Source organism: Manis pentadactyla, chromosome 9 (genome assembly GCF_030020395.1).
Source record: "Manis pentadactyla isolate mManPen7 chromosome 9, mManPen7.hap1, whole genome shotgun sequence".
In the NCBI taxonomy this organism is placed as follows: domain Eukaryota; kingdom Metazoa; phylum Chordata; class Mammalia; order Pholidota; family Manidae; genus Manis; species Manis pentadactyla.
The window spans coordinates 12,659,944-12,684,455 of record NC_080027.1 but is presented as its reverse complement, the minus strand read 5'-3'; the positions used below and the strand labels follow the sequence as shown (position 1 = coordinate 12,684,455).

General features: G+C 57.1%; 4 protein-coding genes across 18 annotated transcripts; 2 read left to right on the top strand and 2 right to left on the bottom strand.

Annotated features, from left to right (window-relative positions):
- MUS81 (MUS81 structure-specific endonuclease subunit) lies at positions 1–5,558 on the top strand. 6 transcript variants are annotated; one of them, XM_036929436.2, is made up of 16 exons: positions 5–385; positions 477–606; positions 844–926; positions 1,429–1,527; positions 1,644–1,712; positions 1,865–1,950; positions 2,502–2,642; positions 2,831–2,926; positions 3,013–3,134; positions 3,227–3,324; positions 3,923–4,039; positions 4,132–4,227; positions 4,407–4,535; positions 4,609–4,712; positions 5,224–5,307; positions 5,395–5,558. In XM_036929436.2, the coding sequence occupies exons 1-16, from the start codon at positions 251–253 to the stop codon at positions 5,459–5,461; spliced, it is 1,656 nt and encodes a 551-aa protein (XP_036785331.2). In that variant the 5' UTR covers positions 5–250; the 3' UTR covers positions 5,462–5,558. The 6 variants fall into 6 exon arrangements, 5 of the variants coding, with proteins under 5 accessions (XP_036785341.2, XP_036785331.2, XP_036785350.2 ...); XM_036929446.2 differs by lacking the exon at positions 5,224–5,307 and having other exon boundaries at positions 1–385; XR_005033357.2 differs by lacking the exon at positions 4,609–4,712 and having other exon boundaries at positions 2–385.
- A 662-nt stretch (positions 5,559–6,220) lies between these two features.
- On the bottom strand, positions 6,221–13,059 carry EFEMP2 (EGF containing fibulin extracellular matrix protein 2). 6 transcript variants are annotated; one of them, XM_036929489.2, is made up of 12 exons: positions 12,730–13,059; positions 12,224–12,283; positions 11,804–11,921; positions 11,542–11,590; positions 10,695–10,901; positions 9,966–10,088; positions 9,581–9,697; positions 9,321–9,440; positions 8,023–8,142; positions 7,811–7,937; positions 7,368–7,563; positions 6,221–6,526 (listed from the first exon to the last, which is right to left on the bottom strand). In XM_036929489.2, the coding sequence occupies exons 3-12, from the start codon at positions 11,912–11,914 to the stop codon at positions 6,365–6,367; spliced, it is 1,332 nt and encodes a 443-aa protein (XP_036785384.2). In that variant the 5' UTR covers positions 11,915–11,921; positions 12,224–12,283; positions 12,730–13,059; the 3' UTR covers positions 6,221–6,364. The 6 variants fall into 6 exon arrangements, 5 of the variants coding, with proteins under 5 accessions (XP_036785384.2, XP_036785378.2, XP_036785372.2 ...); XM_036929483.2 differs by lacking the exon at positions 12,730–13,059 and adding an exon at positions 12,583–12,668; XM_036929477.2 differs by lacking the exon at positions 12,730–13,059 and having other exon boundaries at positions 12,224–12,377.
- A 2,517-nt stretch (positions 13,060–15,576) lies between these two features.
- On the top strand, positions 15,577–19,225 carry CTSW (cathepsin W). The gene is made up of 10 exons (XM_036929515.2): positions 15,577–15,955; positions 16,217–16,301; positions 17,143–17,256; positions 17,611–17,765; positions 17,874–17,970; positions 18,067–18,147; positions 18,236–18,361; positions 18,559–18,623; positions 18,705–18,908; positions 18,986–19,225. The coding sequence occupies exons 1-10, from the start codon at positions 15,869–15,871 to the stop codon at positions 19,094–19,096; spliced, it is 1,125 nt and encodes a 374-aa protein (XP_036785410.2). The 5' UTR covers positions 15,577–15,868; the 3' UTR covers positions 19,097–19,225.
- A 197-nt stretch (positions 19,226–19,422) lies between these two features.
- Positions 19,423–23,502, bottom strand: FIBP (FGF1 intracellular binding protein). 5 transcript variants are annotated; one of them, XM_057506890.1, is made up of 10 exons: positions 23,299–23,502; positions 22,911–23,109; positions 22,599–22,725; positions 21,634–21,734; positions 21,015–21,169; positions 20,582–20,690; positions 20,442–20,505; positions 20,078–20,164; positions 19,893–19,990; positions 19,423–19,542 (listed from the first exon to the last, which is right to left on the bottom strand). In XM_057506890.1, exons 1-10 carry the CDS (start codon positions 23,372–23,374, stop codon positions 19,473–19,475), a joined length of 1,086 nt encoding a protein of 361 aa, XP_057362873.1. In that variant the 5' UTR covers positions 23,375–23,502; the 3' UTR covers positions 19,423–19,472. The 5 variants fall into 5 exon arrangements, with proteins under 5 accessions (XP_057362873.1, XP_036785422.2, XP_036785431.2 ...); XM_036929527.2 differs by having other exon boundaries at positions 23,290–23,501; XM_036929536.2 differs by having other exon boundaries at positions 21,036–21,169; positions 23,290–23,499.
- Between the last annotated feature and the right edge of the window lie 1,010 nt (positions 23,503–24,512).

Sequence of the window (24,512 nt, the reverse complement as noted above, 5' to 3'; positions counted from 1 at the left end):
CAAACGCTCGTTCTGGCGTGAGGGGCGGGGAACGAAAGTCCGTAGAGACGCTCGCGGCACTACTTAAAGTAGTACAGGGGCGGGGAGGGCAGCAGGAGGCTGTCTTCTAGTTTGCGCCCCGTGTTGGGACCACGTGGTTGGAGAAGTCCCGCCTTCACCCTCCAGAGTCCGGTGTTCGAACCCTTTCTCAAGAAGTGGCGGTGTCCCAGTCCCGCCGGCTTGAGGCGCCAGGGGATCCACGGTGGGACTCATGGCAGCGCCGGTCCGCCTGGGCCGGAAACGCCCGCTGCCTGTGTGCCCCAATCCGCTTTTCGTACGCTGGCTGAGCGAGTGGCGGGACGAGGCAGCCAGCAGGGGGCGCCGCACTCAATTCTTGTTTCAGAAGGTGGGTCCTGGCCTGGCCTGATGTGGACAGGTGCTGTTCTAGCCAGACCAGGCCTGTTTTGACCCGGTACTGTACCCTCTACCGCCGCCAGGCGCTGCGCTCCCTCCGGCGGTACCCACTGCCTCTGCGCAGCGGCAAGGAAGCTAAGATCCTGCGGCACTTCGGAGACGGGCTCTGCCGGATGCTGGACGAGCGACTGCAGCAGCACCAAGCGTCAGGCGGTGAGCGTTGGGGCAGGGAGTGGTGGTCCCCTGAGCCTCCCCCCGTGCAACCTCCGTAACCATCTGGGATACCCTAGCTTCAGGCTCCCCTCTCCTATCCAAGTTGCTTTCTGACCTCGAGCTAGTAGCTGGCTCTCAGAGCTTCAACGCTGTCACCAAAAGAGCTGGCAGCATCCCAGACCCTACCATTTGCTGGATTCCGTGGGGCCAGGAGTTGACCCTCTTCTGCTCCCGCAGGTGACCATGCGGATCCACCACCTGGAGCAAAGAGTCCAGCCCCAGGAGGGCCAACTGCCGGAGTCCCAGACTCTTCCATGCCAGTGAGGAGGGGACAAAGGGAGTGGGAAGGAGAGTGGGAGCACCAGGAGTTAGTTTTCTGGTTTGGGGGCCTTATCAGGCCTGAGTCAAGACCTCCCGCCAGTAACATCTGGACTTGGGCAAATAAATGATTTCTCTCTGATACTTAGTTTTTTCTCCATGGATGGGGATGTTGATTGATAATAGACAGCTGAGAGAGTTCCATGATCAAACTATTTAGGGGGCCAATCTAGTTGTTGGGGTTGCTAGTATTGGTTGCTTGCCTTACCACCTCCCTCCTGCAGTGGGTGGGGGAACTGAGACCAGGCCAGGCAGGTTATGCTCCCCCAACCCCCTGCAGCTCTCCACCATCTCATCCCAGCTTGCAGGAGCTTATCCCATCATCCGGGCCGATTTACAGATAGAGAAATTAAGAGGCAGCCTAGTGACTTGCCCAGGGTCATGTAGCTTGCTGAGCTGGAACCTGAACTTCAGCCCTGCTCAGAGCCCCTCTGTACCTTTCAGATTCCAGCCCAGCACAAAGCCGGAGGCTCTAGCAGCAGCTGGCCAGCTCGGCACTCGGGAGCGCGAGCAGTACTGTTGCTGCTCTACAGGGAGCACCTGGTGAGGTCCTGGCTGCCACAGGACTCTGGGGATCCCAGGCAGTGGGTGGGACACTTCTGGAGGAGACTGGCCCTAGCACTGAACCTACTTTGGTTACATTTCTGCCTTGGTTACAGAGTCCTAGTGGCCACAGCTTCCTAACCAAGGAGGAGTTGCTGCAGAAGTGTGCACAGAAGGCTCCCAAGGTGAGCACTGACGTGGGTGGGGAAGCACAAGGCTAAGCAGCTCTGGATCCGACTCTGAGCCCACTAGATTCTGCCCTTCTCGGGAGCAATGCACAGGGAGCTGGACACATGGTGGTACCAGGGGCTCTTTAAGGTTCTCCTCCTATGAACAGGTGGCCCTTGGGAGTGCTCGACCGTGGCCAGCCCTCCGCTCCCTCCTGCAGAGGAACCTGGTCCTCAGGACACACAGACCAGCCAGGTGGGGTCAACTACAGGGGATATAGGAGGAAGGGAGGGGGAGCATGCCTGACATTCTGAGCAGTGCCCTGCAGTCAGCCAGCATTTGCCAGGCTTTGTGCATAGATTCTCAACAGATTGGGGAAGGAAGGGCTTCCCTCCAGGAACCCACACTATTGGAGTTCCAGGAGGGTCTGAGAGACCAACCAGTAGGTGGGAGGAAGGAGAGGGTGCCACAGGTTATTGGAGAAGCAGAAAGGCTTTGCTGAGGACATGGCATTTGACATGTCTTAGAATCCAGTGGGTAGAGATGCCGGAAAGGCTTTCCAGAGAAGAAGAGTTTCTCTGAGATGCATTTATTATAGGCTTGAGAAATGAGCCTGGGCAGGTCTAGAGGAAGCTGATCTGAGCAGCAAGAACACTCAGGCCCAGGGATGGGGGTTGTGGAAGCCACTGGGCTTGTTTGTGTATGGTCTCCTGAGCTGGGGAGGCCAGCCTAGCAGGGGCAGGAAGGAGAGTCAGCCAGGCAGGAGTGAAGAAGGGAGATCTCTGCTCATCTCCTCCACCTACTAGGTACTCATTGACCCCGGAGGGTCTGGAGTTGGCCCAGAAGCTGGCCGAGTCAGAGGGCCTGAGTTCACTGACTGTGGGCATTGGGCCAGAGCAGCCCCCCGGGGAGGAGCCGGAAGTGCCAGGAGCAGCCTCGGCTGAGCTGTAAGGATGAGGGGAGACGGGGAGAATGGGAACAGGAGAGGTCTCAGGAACAAGGCCAACCCCCGACCCCTGTATCCATCACCGATAGCTGAGCTGTGCCCGCATGCCTCCTATGGACTGGGAGGGAGCTGCCTGTGGGGTTCTGGCCTCGCACACACCAGCCCACCCACCCCTACACCCCCACTTAGAGGCTCCAGCAAAGGGAGTATTCAGCAGCCTCCACTGGAGCTGGGGCCTGGAGAGTACAGGGTGCTGTTGTGTGTGGACATTGGCGAGACCAAGGGGTGAGTGAGGTGGGGCGTTGTGAAGGAGAGGAAGTTGAGGGGTGGCACTGGCCTGCCCTGACAGGCCTCCCACCTTGCAACTCCAGGGCAGGACATAGGTCAGAGCTGCTCCACCAGCTGCAGCGGCTGCACGTGACCCACATGGTGCGTAAGCTGCATGTTGGGGACTTTGTGTGGGTGGCACAGGAAACCCGGCCTAGAAATCCAGGTATGGGGTAAGGAGAGTCAGGTGGGTGTCAGAGGCAGGGCCTGGGTGGGGCGGGGGGCACAGACATGAGCCAACAAAACCATTCTTGGCAGCGAGGCCTGGGGAGCTAGTCCTGGACCACATTGTGGAGCGCAAGCGACTGGATGACCTGTGCAGCAGCATCATTGATGGCCGCTTCCGGGAGCAGAAGGTGCCTTTATTGGACTCACCATGTTCCCTGCTCCCTGTCTGCTCTGAGGGCCTCCTCCTCAGCCCAGAGGAATACATGGCACTTCTGGGTGGCCTTGAGGCAGAACGCCCACAACTCCAGCCACATCTCCATTAGAGCTGCTCCAGGGCAGCCCTGAGCTCAGACCCCTCAGGTCCCTCCAGGTGCACAGTAGGTGGGCAGGGTATTCAGGCTGTGCTGAGGAACATGTGTAAGACCCCTGGGGTTGTCTAGCCCCTGCAGTCTAGGGTAATCAAAGTCCAAACCTCCAGGAGTGGAACCGCATCAGCTGTAGCTCAGTGCTGCCTGCTGGGCTGACCCTGTAAGTCAGAGGCCACATATAGGTCAAGGGAGGTTTGAAAACGGGATCATTCAGAGATGGTAGAATGGCTTTCCATGCAAGAGTAACAGCACGAGCAAAGGTATGGAGGCCACTCCAAGACAGGTAAAGAGGCTGGGGAGGATGAGGAGGTTAATTGGTGGGACCATGGTTCCATTATTATTTTGAGTGGAACATATGGACATAGGGGACCATGGGCATCCAGGCCTGTCCCTCCTGCCCCTCTGTCTGCCTGCCCAGTTCCGGCTGAAGCGCTGTGGCCTAGGGCACCGAGTGTACCTGGTGGAGGAATATGGCTCAGTGCACAAGCTCAGCCTTCCCGAGAGCACGCTGCTACAGGCTGTCACCAATACTCAGGTGAGCTGGGAGGGAAGGGCCAGGCTGGCAGGGACCTTGTGGTCCATGGCTCCAGCCAAGAGTCACTGTCCCTCTCTTGATCTTCTGCCCAGGTCATCGATGGATTCTTTGTGAAGCGCACAGCAGACATTAAGGAGTCAGCTGCCTATCTGGCCCTCCTGACACGGGGCCTTCAGAGATTCTATCAGGTGAGCAAGTGCATCTGTCTGGTATTGGCCCCTTACTGGGGCCCTGTGCTCCCCAAGGAAAGCAAGGTGAGTGAGAACCTTATTTCTCAGGCTGGCCCACTGAGGCCTGCATTTGGGTGAGCACTGCCTGGGGCTGTCCCTTACAGCTCTGGCCTGGCCTCAGTCCCCTTTTCCCTCAGGGCCGTGCCCTCCGCAGTCGCCCCTGGGGAACCCCAGAGGATGCTGAATCAGGGGCCAGGCCCTCCCCAGATCCTGTCTGTTCACTCCTCACCTTCAATGACTTCAACGCAGGAGCCATCAAGAACAAGGTACTGCCCCTGCCCAGCCCCTCCTTACAAGTTCCAGCCCCAGACCCTCCTGATTGAGTCTCCCCAACCCTAGGCCCAGTCAGTGCAGGACGTGTTTGCCAGGCAGCTGATGCAGGTGCGTGGAGTGAGTGGGGAGAAAGCAGCAGCCCTGGTGGATCGGTTCAGCACCCCTGCCAGGTAGACCCTCACTGGGCCCCTTAAAAGTCCTCTGCTCCTGCCCTGCCTGCACAGAATTCAGCTCGGCCCATGTTTTGTGGAGAGGGCTGGCCAGATCCAGAGATGGACAGACCCAGATGAACTCTGGGGAGTTCATGGAGGTCAGGTGGTGAGGAGGATGGAGCCAGCCAGGACCAGACAGTATTTCAAGCATCAGGGAGCCTACAGGAGGGAGGAAGACACTCCAACTGGTGCAGCAGAGGCGGCTTCCTAGAGGAAGGGGTTGGGCCATGAACACTGGGTCATAGATGGCCATAACTGGGGACCACTTGCAGAAGCATGAAGGGAGGGCGAATGGGATGGAGCCCTTCAATGCCAGGTTTAGGAAGCGCAGCAGTGGTCTTGACTCCTCCAACCCATGCTGACCCCTTCCTGCCTGTCTTCCATGACATTGGCCTAAAGCAACTCAGAATGGGCCAGCAGTGTGCCACTGTCAAGCCTTAGAAACTCAAACACCCCATCCCATCCCCAGCCTACTGGCCGCCTATGATTCCTGTGCCACCCCCAAGGAACAGGAGATGATGCTGAGCACCATCAAGTGTGGGCAGCTACAGAGGTGAAGGCAAGGGACAGAATGTGGAGGGTGGGGTCAGGACCACAGTGGCCCGGGGCCTGACCCTTGCCTGCATCTCTCTTCATGCAGGAATCTGGGGCCTGCTTTGAGCAGGACCTTGTCCCAGCTCTACTGCAGCCCCGGCCCCCTGACCTGACCTATGCCATGAGACAGACCCCAGCCTCACCTTCCCAGGCTCACCAGCCTTTTAATCTGAATCTCTTGGGCTACAATAAAAACCTAAGTGTTTGCAACTGCATGTGTTGTGGAAAAGATGCCCGGTCCCAGAGGCCTTGTAAGATGTCCAGGCAGGAACTCAGGAATGTTGGGTCCAGGGGTTTTATTTTAAACCAAGCTCCTCAGGACCTTGGGGTCCCCTGGTGGAGCACTGAGACTGCTAGGGAGACAGAGTCAGTGAGGCACTGCAACTTTGAATCTAGTCTCTGTCATCAGAGTTCCCTGATGACATAAATTGGCCTTTGATAAGAGGCTCTGTAGCTTGGAAAACACTAATGGTCCAATTGCCTCTCATTTTATGGATTGGAAAACAGGCCAGGGAGCTACTTGCGTTTGTGCAAACTGAACGTTTGAGGCCAAGCTAGGAATGAAACACAGTGCCTCTGGGCTCTATTTAGAGCAGGGCTTCTCAGGGCCCCTGCCAACTCGCCAAGCCCAGATTTCTGGGCCGTGACCTGAAGTCTCCAGCCTCAGTACCTCCTCTCTTCTCAGGGTGATTCTGATGGCCAAGCCCCAGGCTTGGGGACGCAGCTGCCAGCTTGTATCAACAGGGCCTCCTCAGCCTAAGCAGAGGACCCCGCCCCACTTTGAGTGGACGTAGCCCACCTTTCACAAGCTTGGCCCCTTCCCCAGTCTGGGGTTCACTACAGTGTTACCCACCCACCACAGCCACCAGGACTCCTTCTTTCTCCCTTTATTGCCTTTCTCTGTCTACCTTTCACAACAGCATCTCCCCTTTTAGCAGAACACAAGTCATCCCTGAGCCCCAGGCTCCTCAGCTACAGGGAACTGCCCCCTCCCTGAGGGCTCCCCCACCCACTCCTCAGAAGGTATAGGCCCCCACGAAGACGGTGAGTCTCAGTACAGAGCTGGCCCGGTAGCTCATGAGGGAGTTCATGGTGACCATCTCGAGGTCCAACACGTACTCCCGGGGGCCTGTCACCGGCCGGGCGAGGACCAGCATGGCGCTGACGTTGTTGATTTGCTGCAGGGCACAGTGGGTAGGGGGACACACAGATTGCATCAACCTATCCATAAGGACCCTGCCTGAGCCCTGTGTCTTGTACCCACAACCAGTTAGCTGTGAGATGGAGAGGGACAGCCCTGGCCAGGTTGTGACCCAAGGCTCTCACCTGGCTCTGTGACACCCTAGACATCTCGTCTCCTGTACCCAGGCTCCTGCCCTAAAAAATCTCCCACTAGTGCGCTTCCCACCCTTTCCAGCTAGTTATTTTGTCTAATCAGTGTCAACTGATGATTCAAGGCCAGGTGTGAGATTCTTGGGAGTGGTGGGGCCTTTGGTGACCTGGAACAGGCAGCCTCCTCTTCAGCATCCAATTTCAGACAGCGAAAGTGAGCACTGCTACCAGACACACACCTGCAGTCCTGGTTCTGAGTCACACCTGGATCCCTTCCTCCCGACAGCTCCACCAGCAGAGCGCTGGATTCTCAGGCCGCAGGCTCCTGGACCAATCCCGCTGCCTCTCCGAGGCCCAGCTCCACTTGCTTGCCCTTCCCCAACCCTGCTGTGTCTGTTACCTTGGAAGGCCTCTCATGCCAGTCCCTTGTTCCGAGGGTGAAGAAATTGAGGCCAGATGTGGAAACCGGCATGGACACTCAAACTCCAGTGTCCAAGTACCTCATTAGAATTGCATTTAACAATCTGTAGTTTGTACCAAGGGAACTTAGAATACCCCTACCTTTCCACAGAAAGTCCACCTCCCGGGGGCATGATGGCATAGCTGAGTCTCCCACTTAAGGCTTCCTGGAATTCAATTTTGGATTATACATGTCAGTTGAGGGGTTGGGTTAGGAGAAAATCTTACCCTGATGTAGAAGTCCCCCTGCGAATTTCCGGCACGGATCTGAAAGGCGTTGTAAGCCCCAGGGTACACAGAGGTCGCTTGGATCTGGAACACATCGGCAGGCACGCTCCGCTCGGAGGTGATGCTCATGTAGCGATGCACGATGGATGAAGGCTGCTCCCGGCACAGGGGGTTGGAGGCCAGACAGAGGCAGCGACTAGAGACCCCGAGATGGGGACACGAGTGAGGTCCTAGCTCATCCCCCAAAATTTGGCCCACCCCCATAATTAGCCCAAAGAGATCTTCCTACTGTTGCCATAATTGCCTGTATGGTTTAGTCAGGAAAGACTACAATTCCCATCAGCCTTTGGGGGTACTTGCCAGCCCCAACAACCACCACTCAGCTGCAGAGCCTCCTGAGGGGAGTTGCAGTTTTTGAGGGGATCTGGACTGAGTGGACTCACTTGTCAGACACCTGGACGTAGGGCTCAACACAGCGGTTGGTGTCAACACAGCGGTAGCCTCCATGGAAGTTGACACAGGTTTGGGCCTCAGGGCACTGGTGCGCCCCCAACTCGCACTCGTCAATGTCTGTGTCGGGAGAGGGGCTGGAACCAGGACGTCAGGCCATCAGCCCCTGACACTACCCTGCCTGCTCCACCCGGGCAACCCGTACCTTGGCAGAGGCGTGTGGCCAGCAGCTGGTAGCCCTGCGGGCAGTGGCAGGAGAAGCGGCCTGGCTCATTGATGCAGCGGTACTGGCAGAGGTAACTGGAGTAGCTGCACTCATCGATATCTATGGGAGAGTGAGGGGAGAACGCTGAGCCAAGGGCAGTCCCTCAACTGAGTCCCATAAATGAGAGAGCTCAGGCCCATGTTAGGTTCAGTGTGGGAAGACAGGCGTGGGGAGATAATGGGAAAAGCCCTGCAAAGCTCAGTAAGGGGACAGAAGGTTCTAAGAAAGGCATGCCCCGACTGTGCCGCTCACAGACCTTTCTCTCTGCCCCAGGACTGTACGACGGTGTTAAAGAAAGCACTGGGATTCTAGAAGCCGGGCATTAAATCCTACTGAGTTTGGGGAACCTCAATTTCCCTGTCCATAAAGGGAGTGGGTTAGACTAGGTGAGGCTTGAGGGCCCAGGCTGCTGTGGTGTTCGGTAACCTGCCCGATTCCTGCAATCCACAATCAGCCCAGGCACACAGTCACCTCCTGCCAGCTCCACAGGCAGGAGCCAGATTTCCTACTCTGGTTCCTGCAGGTAGCCTAACACTGCGCCAGGTACTGATGGGGCCTTAGTTGGCTGCAGGTGATAAGGAGTGGGAAGTCTGGGATGGCCCTGGCCCCGTCTCATCCTAGCTGTGACCTTGAGCAAGTCATCCTTTCTTTACTGAAGGACTTCATGCTTACTATTTTTTTGTAATTCTAAGACACTTTGAGGAAGATATTAATGTCCTCATTTTGCAGAAGAAGGAAAAAAAATCATACCTCAGGATGGTTGGCAGGACTAAATGAGGCCAAGCACATAAGGGAAGTACACCACACAGGGCAGGCTCTCCAAACACGGTAGTGTTGCTGCTGGGGACTTGAAGCCTGTCTTGTCATTTTCCCACTTACTCCTCAAGACAGCCATTTTACAGAAGAAACGGCTCAGGGAATAGTGACTTGCCCTAGCCCAAGATTCAAATTCAGGTCAACCTGACTCCCAAGGAGGGGGGACCCCATATCCTTGCTCCATCTCCCCACTGAGCTTCAGCTGGGACCTAACTGCTCTGCTCCCCTCTGCCTTCCCCACCAGGTTGGGAGTTCTATGCAGGTGCCCTGCAACTGCCTGGGGGTGGGATACACAGGAGGTACCTGAGAGCAGAAAGGATGGACGTGGAGTCATCATATGGAGAACTGTGGGGCAGGAGGCACAGCATGACATGGACTGGGGGGGTCAATGGAAGAACATGTGGCAGGGGTGGAGCTCTCACCACTGCAGGAGAAGCCATCCCGGTGCAGCTCGTAGCCCTGGTGGCAGCGACACAGGAAGGTCCCATAGGAGTTGAAGCAACGCTGTTCGCATGGAGCCCCCATGTCACATTCATTCACATCTGGGGGTGCCCAGAAAAGTGGGAGGGATGAAAGCTGAGCAGCCCAGAGCCCCCAGGTCACCTGGGCTGGTCAGAAACAGAAGCTCCTCCACCCCATCACCCGGCCCATGACCCAGAAGCCTGGCCTGGCCCAGCCTCACCCACACAGGAGCGGTTGTTGGGCCCCAGCTGGAAGCCAGGCTCACACTGGCAGCGGAAGGAGCCAGGCAGGTTCACGCAGCGGTGCTGGCAGTAGCGGTAGCGGCATTCATCTATATCTGGGGTGGAGGCGGGGGAGGGAGGGCAGAAGGCAGAATCAGGTGGGGCAGCCTACCACCCATAGTCTAGTCTGTGTCTGGGGCCTGGGGCTGGGCCCGGCCAGCCAGGACTCACACGTACACCACACATCCTGCGTCTGGTGACAGGAAGGCAGAGGTGGCAGTGGACTTGGGTGAAGCCTGGGGGTGGGTTGGAATGGGGGTCAGGTGCTAGGGTGAAAGCTAGCAGCACACAGCAGGGGCTACACAGGCTTCTCCCTCAACTCACCCACACATTCAGGCCCAATCTTTCGGTAACCATCAGGGCAGGTGCACTGGTAGGAGCCAGGCAGGTTATGACACTGCTGGCTGGGGCGGCAGTCATGCAGGGCCTGCGCACACTCATCCACGTCTGCAGGAGACATCATTTAGTCCCTGCCTGGGGGCCTGTGTACCACACATCATGACAGACAACTCACTGTGGGAGGACACAGGTCAGGTACCACTCACATGGGCATGTGGGTGACTGGCATGTGGCATCCCCAAAGCAGGAACACGTGGATTAGACCCTCTCAAGTGCATAAATAACAGTTCATCAGCCTGAGCGCCAAAGGGAAAGGCACCCTAACCTGTTAGATCCACCCCAAGAAAGCACAGGAAATTGGGCCCTGCCTATACAGCCAGGTGCACTGATTCCAGGGCTTCAAGGCCTGTGATGTCCAGGGATGGGGTACAGACTAGGAAGAGGGCAGGGAGCAGAGGCTGAGAGGCAGACTTCTTGCAGTGTGTCTGCAGAAACCAAGGTGAGGGTACCAGAGACTGGTTGGGGCAGTGGGACAGGAGTTGGGGTCATCAGTGGCAAGCCTCACACACAGTGAGGATCTGGGTGACTGTCTAGATGTCATCCCTGAGGAGGATTTTGAGCAAGGGAGAACCACGAGGTCTGAATTTCTAAGATGCAGTGATAGATGCTTGGCAGGAGGACTGGAAGCTTGATGCCAGGGTGACCCTCACTCACCCACACAGCTTTCTTGCTCATCAGGCTCATAGCCTGGTGGGCAGGGGTTGGTGTGTTCAGCAGGGGGCACTGGTGGTGGTGGACCCTCGCCATGCAAGTCGTTGATGACGGCCGCGGAGCGGGGTAGGCATAAATAGCCCCCATAGTGGTTGATGCATTTCATTTCCCCCTTGCAGGCCTCGGGGATGGTTAGGCACTCGTTGACATCTGCAAAGAGGGGCCTGCTGGGCACAACCAGTCTCCTGGGTTGCCGTGAAGGGTGTGGGAGGCAGGAGCCCAGCTTGGCTTGTCTAAGCTACACAACTCTGGAAGTATGGGCAGGGCCTCTCTACTCAGCAAGCTAAGGGTACCTGCCCAGGAACCCCCCACTCCACAGGGCCAGCCAGGGCTGATGGTGGGATAGCTGTTTCCACAGTCATCCCCATTCTCTTGGCCCCAAGAGGGTCTCTGTCCTTCCCCAGAGCCCTAGCCCTGGCTCAGCTCAAGAGTGATGCAGAGACCTCCTTACCTACCCCCACAGACTCTGTCCTCCCCTGACATGATGGGACAAAGCTGGGTAGGAGAGTGGTTAGAGGAGGTGCCCAGGACTCAGCTCGTCTGGGCAGTGCCCTGTTCTCTCTTGCCTACTGAGGGGTGGGGGCAGGGCATCCTGGGGTTTCTCTGAGAGGGAGTGGCCTGGATGGCTGCTCCATTCCTAGCTAAGCTGGCCCCCAGAGAACCAGAGCTGGCTTTGGCCAAGCCCAGCCGGGCAGAGGACAGGCCATTGTGCCTGCTGCAGCTCTTGGACCTGGGGTTACAATCTCCCTTCCAGTTTCAGGATGTGGGTCAGACCCCCAAGTACACTCACCCCGGCAGTGCTGGCTGTCGGGGTCCCACTCATAGCCATCTGTACATTCCTACAAGGGGCCAGAGGTGACCAATGGTCACCCCCAGTCCCCTCCAACTGACCAGGCCAAGACCAGGGCCGAGCCTGGTCACCCTCCCGGACTGCTCCAACTGGCCCCAGCTGCTCCACCAACCAGGGCAGGGGAGAATCTTCCCCAGCAGCAGCCACCCCAGGATCCTGGTCTCTGGGTCCCAGCCCAGCCCAGCAGCCCCACTGTCCCCACCGTGTAGCTGTCGGGCTCCTCCGAATCCTGGGGAGACGCTGCCCCCAAGAGCAACAGCAGCAGCGCCCAGAGCAGTAGAGACCCGGGGAGGCAGGAGGCGAAGGGGAGCATCCTGGGGCTGGGAGGTGGGGGGTGGGGGTCAGGGTGCCTCTGCCAAGGCACCCCCCATTCCCTATACCAGGACTTAGCCCCAGCCCCAGCCGCCTCCCGCTCAGGACCGTGCTTGAGGCTCCGGAGCCTCCCAGGCCGAGCGCCGACTGCTCACGCAGGCCGGGGTTCAGGGCCCACCGTCCGGGGCCGCCCCGCTCCCGCCCGGCCCCCCAGTGGCGCGGGCAGAGGACGCGGGCCTCTCGGCTCCCCGCTGACGCCCACTCGGCCGGGACTCCTGCTGGCGCCCTCCCCCCACGGACGGCCACTCACTTGGGCCCGCGACGCCCCGGCGGCCCGCGGCTCCGGCGGCTCTGCTGGCTCGGGCAGTGCCTGCGGGCAGAAGGACGGGCGGACAGCGCAGCTCCCCGGACGCACGGCCCCAGGAAGCGCCCCCCGCCCGCCCGCCGCGGTGCGGCCCACCCCGGCGCCTCCGCCCGCCCCTCGGCGGATTCCTGAGTCTGCGCCAGGGGGAGGGACCCCGACCCCCCACCTCTCCGCCCCCGGCCGGCCACAGGCCCCCACCCGGTCCCCCGCGGCGCCGCCCCGAGCCGCCTCCCGGCGCCGGGCCAGGGTCCCCTAGCGCTGGATCCTGAGGACACTGGCCCTGACACCAGAACCCCCAGACTCACCCGGAAGCTCCCAGGCCCTCACTTTGCACACCCCGGAATGTCACCTAGACCCTACCTAATCTGCACCCCCAGAATTCCATCCCGTGCACTCATATCTTAATGCCGAGGCGCGCGCATTCTCTGCTCCTCCCAGAATGTTCTAGGCACCTGGACTCGACCTAATCCTCCGGCTTCCAGATCCTGACTCTGTCTTCCAGAATTTGATTCTGTGCACCCGGACAGTCACTCTGGAAGTAGCAAAACTTCATCCAGGGTCCCCAGACCCTCGCCTGAAGACGAGGCACTCCTAGGCCCAGAACTGTCCATCTCTGCCCCTTCTCCTGCCCATCCCCAGAGCTATCTTTAGCCAAATGGTCCCTTCACTTCAGTACTGACACCCCCGGCGCCCACGAGGTTACAACAGTTTGGGGGCGAGGGCGGCAGTTCCCTTTTGGCCCAGAATGAATGGGAGCCCCTTAGAAGGTGGGCAGGGCTGAATTCGGGCGTGCAGGACACCAGGGTCTGGTGCCAGCGTCTTCCCTGCCCTCCTCCCACCCGTATCCCCCCAACTCTGGGATTTCTGCGCCTCCCCCAAGCCGAAGGCGCGCCTTTAGGGGAGAAGTTTGGGCGGAGCTGGCTCCCAGGAAGGGGCGGGGGCTCGCCCTGCCCACGTCTCAGGGCGGGTCCAGACGGGAAAGGGCCGCGTGTCCAGGGAATCCCTGGCGCGGGGCAGACGGCGTGCGGGAACTACGGAGCCCTCCCTTCCCTTTCCCGCTGGTTTATCCTTACGATCAACCCAACGCAGCCCTGGCGGGGAGGGGATGTGTCGAGAGGAATGTGCCAGTGGGGTCCCGAGATGAGCCCTCAGGGTTCAGGGTGAACTGGAAAGCGCCTCCACTACCCCCAAATCTTTCCTAACCACAGGGACCAAGAGGCTAAAAACAATAGACCTTTAAAACCAAAAAGACAATAACAAGTGCTGGGAAGGACATGGAGAAATTGGAACCCTTATACACTATAGATGGCAATGTAAGATGGTGCAGCTTTTTTGGAGAACAGTCCGTCAGACCCTCAAATTGTACCGCAAGACCTAAGCCATTTCACGCCTAGGTATATACCCGGGGGAACTGAAAACATGTCCACACAAAAAACGCGTATACAGTGTTCACAGCAACACTATTCCTAAGAACCAAATGCAGGACCAATCTAATGCCCATCAATAGATGAATGGATAAACAAAATGTGGTAATAGGATGAAATATTATCCAGCCATTATAAGGAATGAAGTACTGAGAGGTGCTACAACATGGATGAATCTTGAAAATAATACACGAGGTGGAAGAAGCCAGACACAGAAGGCCACAGACTCCAGTTACATGACACGTTCAGAAGAGGCAAATCTGAGAGAGAAATTAGGTAGGGTTTTCCAGGAAAAGGGGGAGTGGGGAGTGACTGCTAATGGGTATGGGGTTTCTCTTGGGGCGATGAAAATGTTCTGGTGGCCATGGTTACACAATTATGCAAATACACTAAAAATCACTAAACTGTACACTCTAAAACGGTATGTGAATTACATCTCAATAAAGCTGTTATTTTTAAAAGTAATAAAAATGATAGCTCTTGATTATCAAGATCTAACCATTCCAAGCAGCAGCATGCACCTCACACAACCCTCCTGCCCTAGCCAGGGAAGGGGGGACCGTTGTCACCTCGTTTCACAGTTGAGAGAGGCTGAGATTTGTCCAGGTAGAACCAGAGTGGTAAGGACAAGATTTGAACCCAAGTTCCTCTGACTCTGTGACTGTCTGGACTCTCTGCCCCACAGTAGAGCATTAAGGACCCAACAATTGACACCTAACTGTGCCAACCAGGATTTTAGGTGCTCCACAAAATCATATCACTCAAAGGAACTGTCACTGCTACTTAGAAGGATCTGAGACCCAGAGGGGAATGACTGGGTGCACAGTTGGTGGCTCAAACTTGGACCTGAAACACCATCTTTGCACTATTAGGCCCCTAGAAGTCGCTCCCTCAGAACACCTCTCCTGAACTCTGGGACAGACCTGATGACTTTCCCTGCCCTCATCCCTTCTGCACTGGGTCACAAGGCCTTACTTATCTTGGTTGGTGCTTCTCCCATACCAAGCCAAGAGCTCCTTTCTCCCAGATGGTGAACCCCTGGGCCTCTGGGCCCATGGCCCAGTCCTCAGTGGGTGCCAGCCAGGAGCTGCAGGATGAGTGAGTGAACAAGTGAGCAAGTGAGTGGGCAAGTTAATTTATTCTTCCACGAATGTTTACTGAGTGGCCACTGTGGACTCACTCGGTACCAGGCACCAGGGACACAGCAAAGAAAACCCAAATCTCCTGGCCTCATGGAGCTCACATTCAAGGGAGAGAAGGAGATGATCAAACTGTAAGGCCACCCAGCCCCAGGTCCCCAGCCTTCTTCCCCCATTTCCATAAACCCCCACTACCACACTGAAAGACCAGTTTTTATGACACTCCCTTTGGTGCCCACTGAGACTTTTTGTCTGCCCCAGTCCTAGAGGAATCCTTCGCCTCCATAACCATTTTCCTGTGACTACAAACAGTGGGCAGACCACGAGTCATGAATTAATTCACAAAGACCCAATGACCCATTTTGACCTTAAGCTGGGGACTCTCCACCCCCATGAGCTGCCAGCCCTTCCTTGGCCTTTACCCACTTTGGCCTTGCTCATGAGATCACAGACACAGTGGACATCTGCCGTGATTGGCAGATGTCAAGCGTGCACAAGCATAGCCAGGCCTCAAGGGGCTTCAGGTTACACCAGATGATGGGGAGCAGGGAATGCTTCTTGGAGGTGACCCTTGGGCAGACTGAACTTTGTGGGATGAGCAAGAGTACGTGCCCAAGGGACACCGGCCACCCACCATTCCTGCCCAGTCATCAGGGGCCTATGGCTCCCATAAGCCCCCAACTTCCCATCATGGCACCAATGGCCATATATTGTCACTGCCCCCTTAGTATCTGTCTCCTCCTGTCTCCTTAAGGGCAGATCCATCTCTGTATCCCTAGAATTGCCCAGAACAAGGTGGTCTGAGAGTCTCTGTTGAATAAAGAAAAAGGTGCTGGGGTGGGGACAGGCAAGCAGAGGGCTGTGTGGAGACAAAAGCCTGAAGGTCTGAGGCAGCTCTCATGCTCTAGGGGTCTGAGCCTCCCCGTCCCGACCTGGTTTCCACTTTGTGGTTTCTCCGGCCCCGCCCTCTCAGCCCCTCCAGTTGGTCTGCACAGCTTCCTGCCCCCAGCACTCTGGTCTGCCGCACCATGGCACTAACTATCTACCTTTCGTGCCTCCTGGTCCTGTTGGTGGCGGGCCTGGTTCAAGGCATCAAGGGCTCCCTCAGGGGCCAGGTAAGTGCCCCCAAACCACTCCCCATATACTTTCTTCTGTAAAGGTATGAACCCTGGGGCTCACCCCTTAACAACGGCCTTGGTCCCATTTCCCAGAGGGAACAACTGAGGCCAGATAGGTGACTGACATGCCCAAGCTCACAGGGATACAGGGGAGACTAACCTGCTGTTCTCCTAGTCCAGTCCTTGTATCTTTGGGAGCCGAGGTGTGGTCCCAGCGCTGGTCCTAACCTGCTCCCCACACCCTTGGTTCCTTGCAAGGACCCAGGTCCCCAGCCACTGGAACTGAAAGAGGTCTTCAGGTTGTTCCAGATCCAGTACAACCGGAGTTACTCGAACCCAGCAGGTATCATGGGACACACACATCCCCAGTCCAAACCCCCTTCTCCCATTTAATAGATGAGGAAATTGAGGCTCAGGGTGGGGAATGGGTTTGGTCAAAGCCACCCAGCAGGATGGTGGCAGATCCCAGGGCTGTGCTCCCTGGTTTGCTGGATGCTCAAATGGGGACAGGATCATTCTTTGCTAAGAAACTAGGGGGCAGACAATAGTTGCTGGAGGTCTGCCCCAGTCCTAGAGGAATCCTTCACCTCCATAACCATTTTCCTGTGACTACAAACAGTGGGCAGACCACGAGTCATGAATTAATTCACAAAGACCCAATGACCCATTTTGACCTTAAGCTGGGGACTCTCCACCCCCATGAGCTGCCAGCCCTGCTCCTGCCCTCGCTCTGGGTCTCATCTTCCACAGGGGGATGTCTGTGGGTACCTTCCAGTCCAGGCTGGCAACGACCTGTACCCCATCCTCCCCCACCCCTACCATGCTCTAGCCCCAGGTCTGAAGTCAAGAGGTGTGAAGTGAAGGTGGAGGAGGTGACCCAGCAGGAAGCTGGTCTGACCACCCCCACCTTTCCCCTCTGAGTCACTTTACCTTCACATCCTTTACTTGGCTTCTTGTGGGTGAGCAGAGATGGCCCCCCTTGCTGCCTTTCAGGGAAAACCCAACCCCAGGTGGGCTGGGGAGCCACTTCCTCAGCCCTGGTGTCTGCAGCAGAGTCTGCAGGGGCTACAGGAAAGGCATCAGTGCTCATCTGAGTGTGGGTAGGAGGACGCCCAGCCAGTGGCCACTTCCTGTCCCTGGGGACTTGGAGCCAGCCTAGGACAAGCAACCCCCTTTTGGTCCAGAGCATGCTCGCCGCCTCGACATCTTTGCCCACAACCTGGCCCAGGCGCAGTGGCTACAGAAGGAGGACTTGGGCACAGCCGAGTTTGGGGTAACTCCGTTCAGTGACCTCACAGGTACGGAACACTTCCTGGACCATAGGTGGTGAGTGGGGAGGCACATGGACATAGTATACCTTCAGCTTTTGTTTCCCAGAGAGGGAGCCTGAGGATCAGAGGGCTGGGTGCTTCCCCAAATAGAGCACGGACAGGCCTGTGTCCCAGCCCAGCTCGGTGGTAAGGCAGCAGGTGCAGGGGGCATGCACCCCAACAAGGAATCTGGCCTCTCTCTAGCCTCAGTATCCTTGCCTTTCTGACTTGTAGGGTATGATAGGGACTCTGAAGACCAAGAATGTGGATGGCTGGAGTAGGAGAAGCAGACTATGGGGGAAAAGGGATTAAAATTGTGACCTTGTTGGCTCTGTCTCCCAGATGAGGAGTTTGGTCAGCTCTACGGGCATCAGAGCGCAGCTGGAGGGCTCCCTAATGTGAGCAAACAGGTAGGATCTGAAGAGTGGGGGGAGCCCCTGCCCCCCACCTGTGACTGGAGGAAGGCGGCCGGTATCATCTCTTCCGTCAAGAACCAGGTATCTGCCCCCACCAAGCCTGGCCCAGTCCAGCCCGTGATGGGGGAGGGGAGATGGGGCAAAGCCCAACCCCCTTACTCTGACCCTCCCCCACCATTTCTCCCCTAGGAAAACTGCAACTGCTGCTGGGCCATGGCAGCAGCGGGCAACATTGAGGCCCTATGGGGCATCAAACACCGGCAGTCCGTGGAAGTCTCTGTGCAGGGTATGGCTGGGTGAAGGTTTATGTGTGAGGGGCCTGGGGAGGGATGGAGGCCTGGGGCCTGGGGCCTGGCACCCACATTGTCCCTTCTTGCACCAGAACTGCTCGACTGTGGCCGCTGTGGGAATGGCTGCAGGGGTGGCTTCGTCTGGGATGCGTTTATAACCGTCCTCAACAACAGTGAGTGTCCTGCCGCTCTGGGCAGCTACGGAGCAGAGGGACATTCAGAGCTGAGTCTCCGCCCTGGCCTTGCTTTTCTGATCTCCAGGTGGCCTGGCCAGCGAGAAGGACTACCCATTCCAGGGGACTGTCAGAACCCACAGGTGCCTGGCCAGAAAGCACAAGAAGGTGGCCTGGATCCAGGATTTCATCATGCTGCCGGACAACGAACAGAGTGCGAGCAGCGTGGGGCCGAGGGCAGGCAGAGCAGGGCAGCAGTGCACAGACTGGGCTACAGACAGAGCTGCAGGGGCAGCGGGGGCTGGGAGGCAGGGACTGGAGGAGGGGGTGGGAAAGAGGGACAGAGTGACACCCGTGAGCTGAGAGCGGGGGGCAAGGCAGGCAGGGTCTGAGGGCACCTTTCATCCCCAGAAATAGCCTGGTACCTGGCTACCCAGGGCCCCATCACCGTGACTATCAACATGAAGCTCCTGAAGGTGAGACAAGGGAGGGAATGGTGGGAGGGGCGCACAGGGGATGTGGCCTCAGACCCAGCACCTCTGCCCTCATCCCTGCAGCAATACCAGAAGGGTGTGATCAAGGCCACACCTACCACCTGTGACCCCCGGCTTGTGGATCATTCTGTCTTGCTGGTGGGTTTTGGGACAAGCAAGTCGGTGGAGAGGAAGCCGGCAGAGGCAGTCTCATCCCAGGCTCATCCTCAACACTCGACCCCTTACTGGATCCTGAAGAACTCATGGGGAGCCAGCTGGGGCGAGAAGGTGAGCGTGCCCTATGGCGGAACACGGCAGGACGGGCCTCTCCCCCCTCCCGGCCCTGATGTCCTTGAACTTCCTAGGGCTATTTCCGGCTGCACCGAGGGAGTAATACCTGTGGCATTACCAAGTACCCACTCACTGCCCGAGTGGACCAACCAGTTAAGAAGCAGCGAGTTTCCTGCCCTCGCTGAGCCTACCTGGGCACCCCTCCACTCTCTCCTGCTATTCCCGCTGCCTCCTCACCAGCCCCACCCCAAGCCTTTTGCCTGCCCTCCCAGTCTTCTTGCTACAGCTTGAATAAACGAAGACAAGCCCCCTGCCTTCCAGGTGAATCAGCTGGGGTGGGGAAATGGTTGGGGACAGTACAGACACCACTCCTTGACATGTTCTAATCCCCGCGGGGCCAACATACATCTACTTATATCCTTAGACACAGACACTTAGAGATATCCATGTGCACACCTGTGTACACCCCCTCCACACACAGACCCCGATGTGTACCATGCACAGGCTCCTCCAAAGTCATGGCAACTTTATTGTCAGTGCAGGCAGCAGTGGAAGGTGGCCTCACTCATGATACAGGCGCAGGAGGCAGCCATGGAGGGTGCCCATGTAGCGGTCCCAGAGGGCCTGGTGCCTGAAACGGGAACAGTGACAGTAATGCTGACCTGTACCACATCCCCACTGCATCTGAGACGCTGCTCTAAGTGTTCCGTTTGCCTTCACCCCTTTAGTCCTCACAGTATTCTTATGATCCTTAGCATTGTTATCCCTGGTTTACATATGGGGAAACTGAGGCATAAAGTTAAGGAACTTGCACAAGTTCAGGCCACAGTTTCTAATCGGTGGAGCCAGGACTCTGGTCCACAGAGACTGTAACCCCCAGGGTGGCGGGACAGGGAACCCAGAGTGTGTGGGAGGGCAAAGCCCTGGCAGGAGGCTGGCTGGGACAAGGCCGGGCAGGGCAGGAGGCCTCGAGTCTCTCACCGGAAGCCATCCAGGGAGTGGACTGATGCCGAATACTGATTCAGGAAGAGCCGCACATCATTCAATGGCCAGTGGTCGGAACGGCAGGGTTCCACGAACTGCGGGCCCAAGGGAATAGCCAGCACTGGCACAGCCCAGGGACAGGCCAGGCTGGGGATTAGAGGAGGGTGGACAGGACAACTTACCTTCTCCACCAGGTCCACAAACAGGTCTCTGACGTCTTTATTGTGGGTCAGCTTGGCGGCCACATTCACCAGCCCACGGGACAGGTTCTGTGGGGCAGGGAGCCTGGGAGTTCTGCTTTCTGCCCCAAGGTCGGGGGCTGAGCCCAGAGGCTGAAGGACAGGCAGGCCCCTCCCCAAATCCATCCACCTCCCTCAATCAAGTAATTCCCCAAGGTTTAGGAGAAGCTCCCCCCTCACAGGCAGGGCAGAGGGAGCTGCAGCACCACCTGCTGGTCAATCTCGGGCATGAGCAGAGTTGCCCAGTGGGACAGTGCACTGGAGGCTGAAGACACCCAGGGGACAGAGGCTGGACTGGGTCACAGACCTTGAAGTTGGCTTCCATCTCAGAAAAGACACCAAGCTTTCCCCGGAGGGCAGTACACACCAGGCTGCAGGGAGACAGAGTCAAGCCTAGAGCCGCACGGGCCCCCCACTTCAGGCCCCACCCCACAGACCCTGGGTCACCTCTTGTGCAGGTCCAGAAGGTCCTTATCAGCCACAAGAACCTTGAGCTCCTTTAAGTCCTGGAGAAACTCCTTGTCTAAGTCCATGTCCATGTCATCCACCTGGGAGTCTGAGTGAGGTCCATGAAGGGAATTGGGGTGGGGATACAAACCCCTCCTGTGATATCGGGAACCTTCCTCACCCACCACCCCCTTGCATCCCATGAAATAGAAGAGGAAGCGAGGTATCAGAGAGGCGGAGTGACTTGCTCCAGGACACAGACAAGTAATGGGCCCTTTGTCTGCAGACAAGGTGTGTGTGGGGACATTGGAATTTTAAAATTATAAGCAGAGGTGGCTAGGGTAGAGGCACTGAAGGATTCTGGGAACTGGGGACCTGTAGGAAGAACTTCTGCTGGAAAAGCAGGCCCTGAGGTTGGGGGGTGTCCGGGCACCTGGGTCAGTGGGGGCCTCACCGACGGCTCCAAGGGTCCAGTTCTGGATCATGAGCTCAGCACAAAAGGCAAAGTCACCAAAGCTCAGATACTGCAGTTTTTTCTTCCCCGTCTCAAAGCGGTTGTTTGCAAAGAAGACGATGGCTGCATAATCCCTGCAGGAAGGGAGAGTGGGCCTGTGAGGACTTGAAATTAATTCTTAGCCAACAGCTCCCACATGTGACATCAGTGGGCATCTACGTCCTGGCTTCTCTGCCCTAACATACCATATGCCAGCTTTCAAGTCCCTCCTCTCTGCGGCTCCTCACCTGAGCAGTGAGGTTTCAGCAGAGCTCTCCTCAGGGCTTTAGCGAGAGGCCGTAAGGGTAACACTTAACATGTACTGAGCGCTTCCTAAGCCCCAGGAGCTGTGCCATATGTGTGACACCTCACAACAGCCCAGCTGCTAAATGGCTGGGTCAGGATTTGAACCCAAGCCAGTCTGATACAGAGTACAGACCAGGAATGGGGTAATTATCCCCCCAGCACAGCCAGGAGTTCAAGTGGGTTCAAATGTCTCAGGGCCCAGGAAAGGAGTTTGCAGGACAGGAAACAGCTGGTTCCTTGCCTGGCCCCTCACCTGGCCAACCGGTCAGAGAGGAGGAAGTGTTGCTGGATGTTATCGACCAGAGAGCCCCGCATTTCCTCCACCACCTTGAAGACTCGCTTGAAGTTGTCAAACTGCAGGGCCGTAACAGGAGGAAGGAGGACTGGTCAGAGATTGATCACCCAATAAACTGTTTATGGAACACCCATCCCTCACCGACCCACCTACCCAGGCAACAGATGCTGATTTAGCATTGGATGTTCCTTCAACAACCTATTCATTGTGAGTACCTGTTATCAATTAAGTAAATAACTCCCAGCTCCTGCCATCTCGCCTTGGATACATGTTTACTCAGTCCTAGCTTAGAATTCACCCCTTCTAACATCATGCTGTCCAGGTCCTCATGAATTTGTGCTGGAACTGACCCACCTACCTGGCTAAGGTCCAGGAAATCAAAAATGAGCAAATGCTAAGCTGTACACAAGGAGCTCAAAGGAGACACAGAGAAAAAACACTAAAGGTCCAGAAGAAGGGTTACTTCTCCCTGGCACCACCAGAAAGGTTTGTGGATAAGATGGCATCTGACCCCTTACCTTGGATTTCACAGGGTAGATATGGCCAAGAAGAGTACCCTCCTGGTAGGAAAAGCATGAGCAAAAGAAAGCCAGGGACCAGGGAAATGAAAGTCTAGAGAGGTTGGCAGGGGCCAGATCACAGGAGAGTACAAAGGTCAAGGCCAAGGAGTGTGCTACTATCCAGGAGGGAGTGGGAGCCAATGACAGTTCAAGAGCAGGGGAAAGCTATGATTAGACTGGGGCTTCTGAAAGAGTAGGGGATGGCTTGCAGAGGCAAAAAGGGGGAAGAGGAGACTAGGTATGAAGCTGCTGCCAAAATCAGGAGTTGGGTTGGAGGCTGGGGCAGTGGCCAAAGAGATGGACTGAAGGGTCCCACCTTCGATGGGATGCTGTTCAAGAGGCGTCGAAGGGGGCAGTGCCCACCTGTCTGCGGCAGCTCTTGAGGGTTATGCCTGTTTTGGTGCTGATGTCGTCCAGGTCTTTCTTGGTGCCCTTGGACAGCTTCTTTCCCAGGACCTCCCGCACAAAGGCCTCGTCAAAGGCATAGTATCTGTGCAGAGGTAGAGAACACCGCTGACTTCCCATAAAGGAGGGGAAGGCGGCCTGGAAGGGCCTGGGTCGGCCCTTTCCGCTCTCAATTTTCTCACATCCCGTGTTTAAGTCCTGTCCCTCCCTGGACCTCAGTTTCAGCCTGCAAAATGGGTATATGTTCAGATATCTGGTTGGTGTTTTCACCTCTCGATGAGCAGTGCCTGCCGGGAGGGCGGGATCTGGAAGATGAGCTGGTGCAGCAGCTTCGGCGGTGCGTGCAGCAGGCGCTCGAGCATGTGGAAAGTACGGTAGTGGTCCATGGTGTCGCTCTGCAGCACCGCTGCCGTGGCGCCCGTCTGTTCCAGGATTCCCGAGCGCACCCTCAGAGCTACTGCGTCGCTCACTGGGGAACGGGCTCGAGCATAAGACCCCGCCCCGCCGACCCCGAAGGTCCTCCAGGGATCCCAGCCCCCAGTCCTATACATCTCTTACCTCCTCTGCCCGCTTCCCTATAGGATACCCCTTCTCCCTTGCTAGACTACCGCTCCGCGCGACCGGCTTCCCCAGACTGCCCCCCACAGACCCGAGTAACCATCCAGCCAGAGGCGGTACACGTCCTCGTCGATGAGGGTCGTGTTCCCCACGAAGATGTCCAACTCGCTAGTCATGGCTACGCCCGGACCCGGGCGCGGAGGCAGCGCTCCGGTAGGAGCAAGAACTGCCCGGGCCGGGCGCGCCGCCGCGGGGCAACTTCCGGGAGCTCCTAGATTCGGCTCCCGACTACCGGAGCCAGAAAAGGACCACTTCCGGGACAGAGGGCTGGGAGGTAGGAGCGGCGGGGAGAGGGGTAGCCCCTCCTTCCGCCGTGGGGCTGGGAAGGTAATCCCAAACTCCGACGTCATCTTTCCCACCACGCCTCCACCGCTGGCTCCATTGGCCGGAGCGCGTCGGGAGTCGAGGCCTCCGGCTAGTCGACCCTGCCTCAGCAACCAGCCCCCTCACTTCCTCCTGGTTTTTCTCCCACTTTCTCTGCCCTTTTCGCCCCCGCCCCCACTTTGACCTGCCTCCTAAATTTAGGGGTTTCATGGGGCTCCATCCTAAATCTTATTTCTGCAAGAAAGGTGTCAGGCCCAACTTCTAAGGGCCTTGACCGGGAGCCCTTCAGTCCAGCCTGAGGACGAGCACCACTCTTGGGCATGGGGCACCTGTCCCCAGTGTTTTTAACCTCCCTCCGCCACTCCTGCCACTAATGACCTCTCTGATTCTGCATCTTAGAGCTCTGCCTGAAGTCCACATCCAGAGGGCCACTTCTTTGCGAGTCTTAATACGCTGTCTCCCACACACCCTTCAAAAGTTAGACAGACCTCTCTTTCTCCTCAGTGTTTCTTTTCTGCGTTCCTATCTCACTGACACCCCCAACATCCACCCAATTCTCATACCAGAAGCCTTGGCTTTCTCCCAGATTCCTCTTTCTTACATTCAGCTCTGCTGATTTGCCTTCTGAATATTTCTAGTATCTGTTTTGTCCTCTGCCGCCCTGGCGCTGTCCCAGACCAGTCTTGCATTGCTGTCCTTGCCCACTGACAGTGTTCTTACTAATCTCCCCGCCTAACATTCCCTCCCCATGGTCCAGCCTACACAAAGCAGCCTAGTCAAATGCATATTTTTAAATGTTACTCCCCTGCTTACAATTGTTAATGGCCAGCTCAGTACTGAAAGCTCTTAAGAATATGGCTTCCAACTACCTTTGTTGCCTCTCTCCATCACCACTCTTCCCCACACCTGCCTTTCAAAAACATCAAGCTA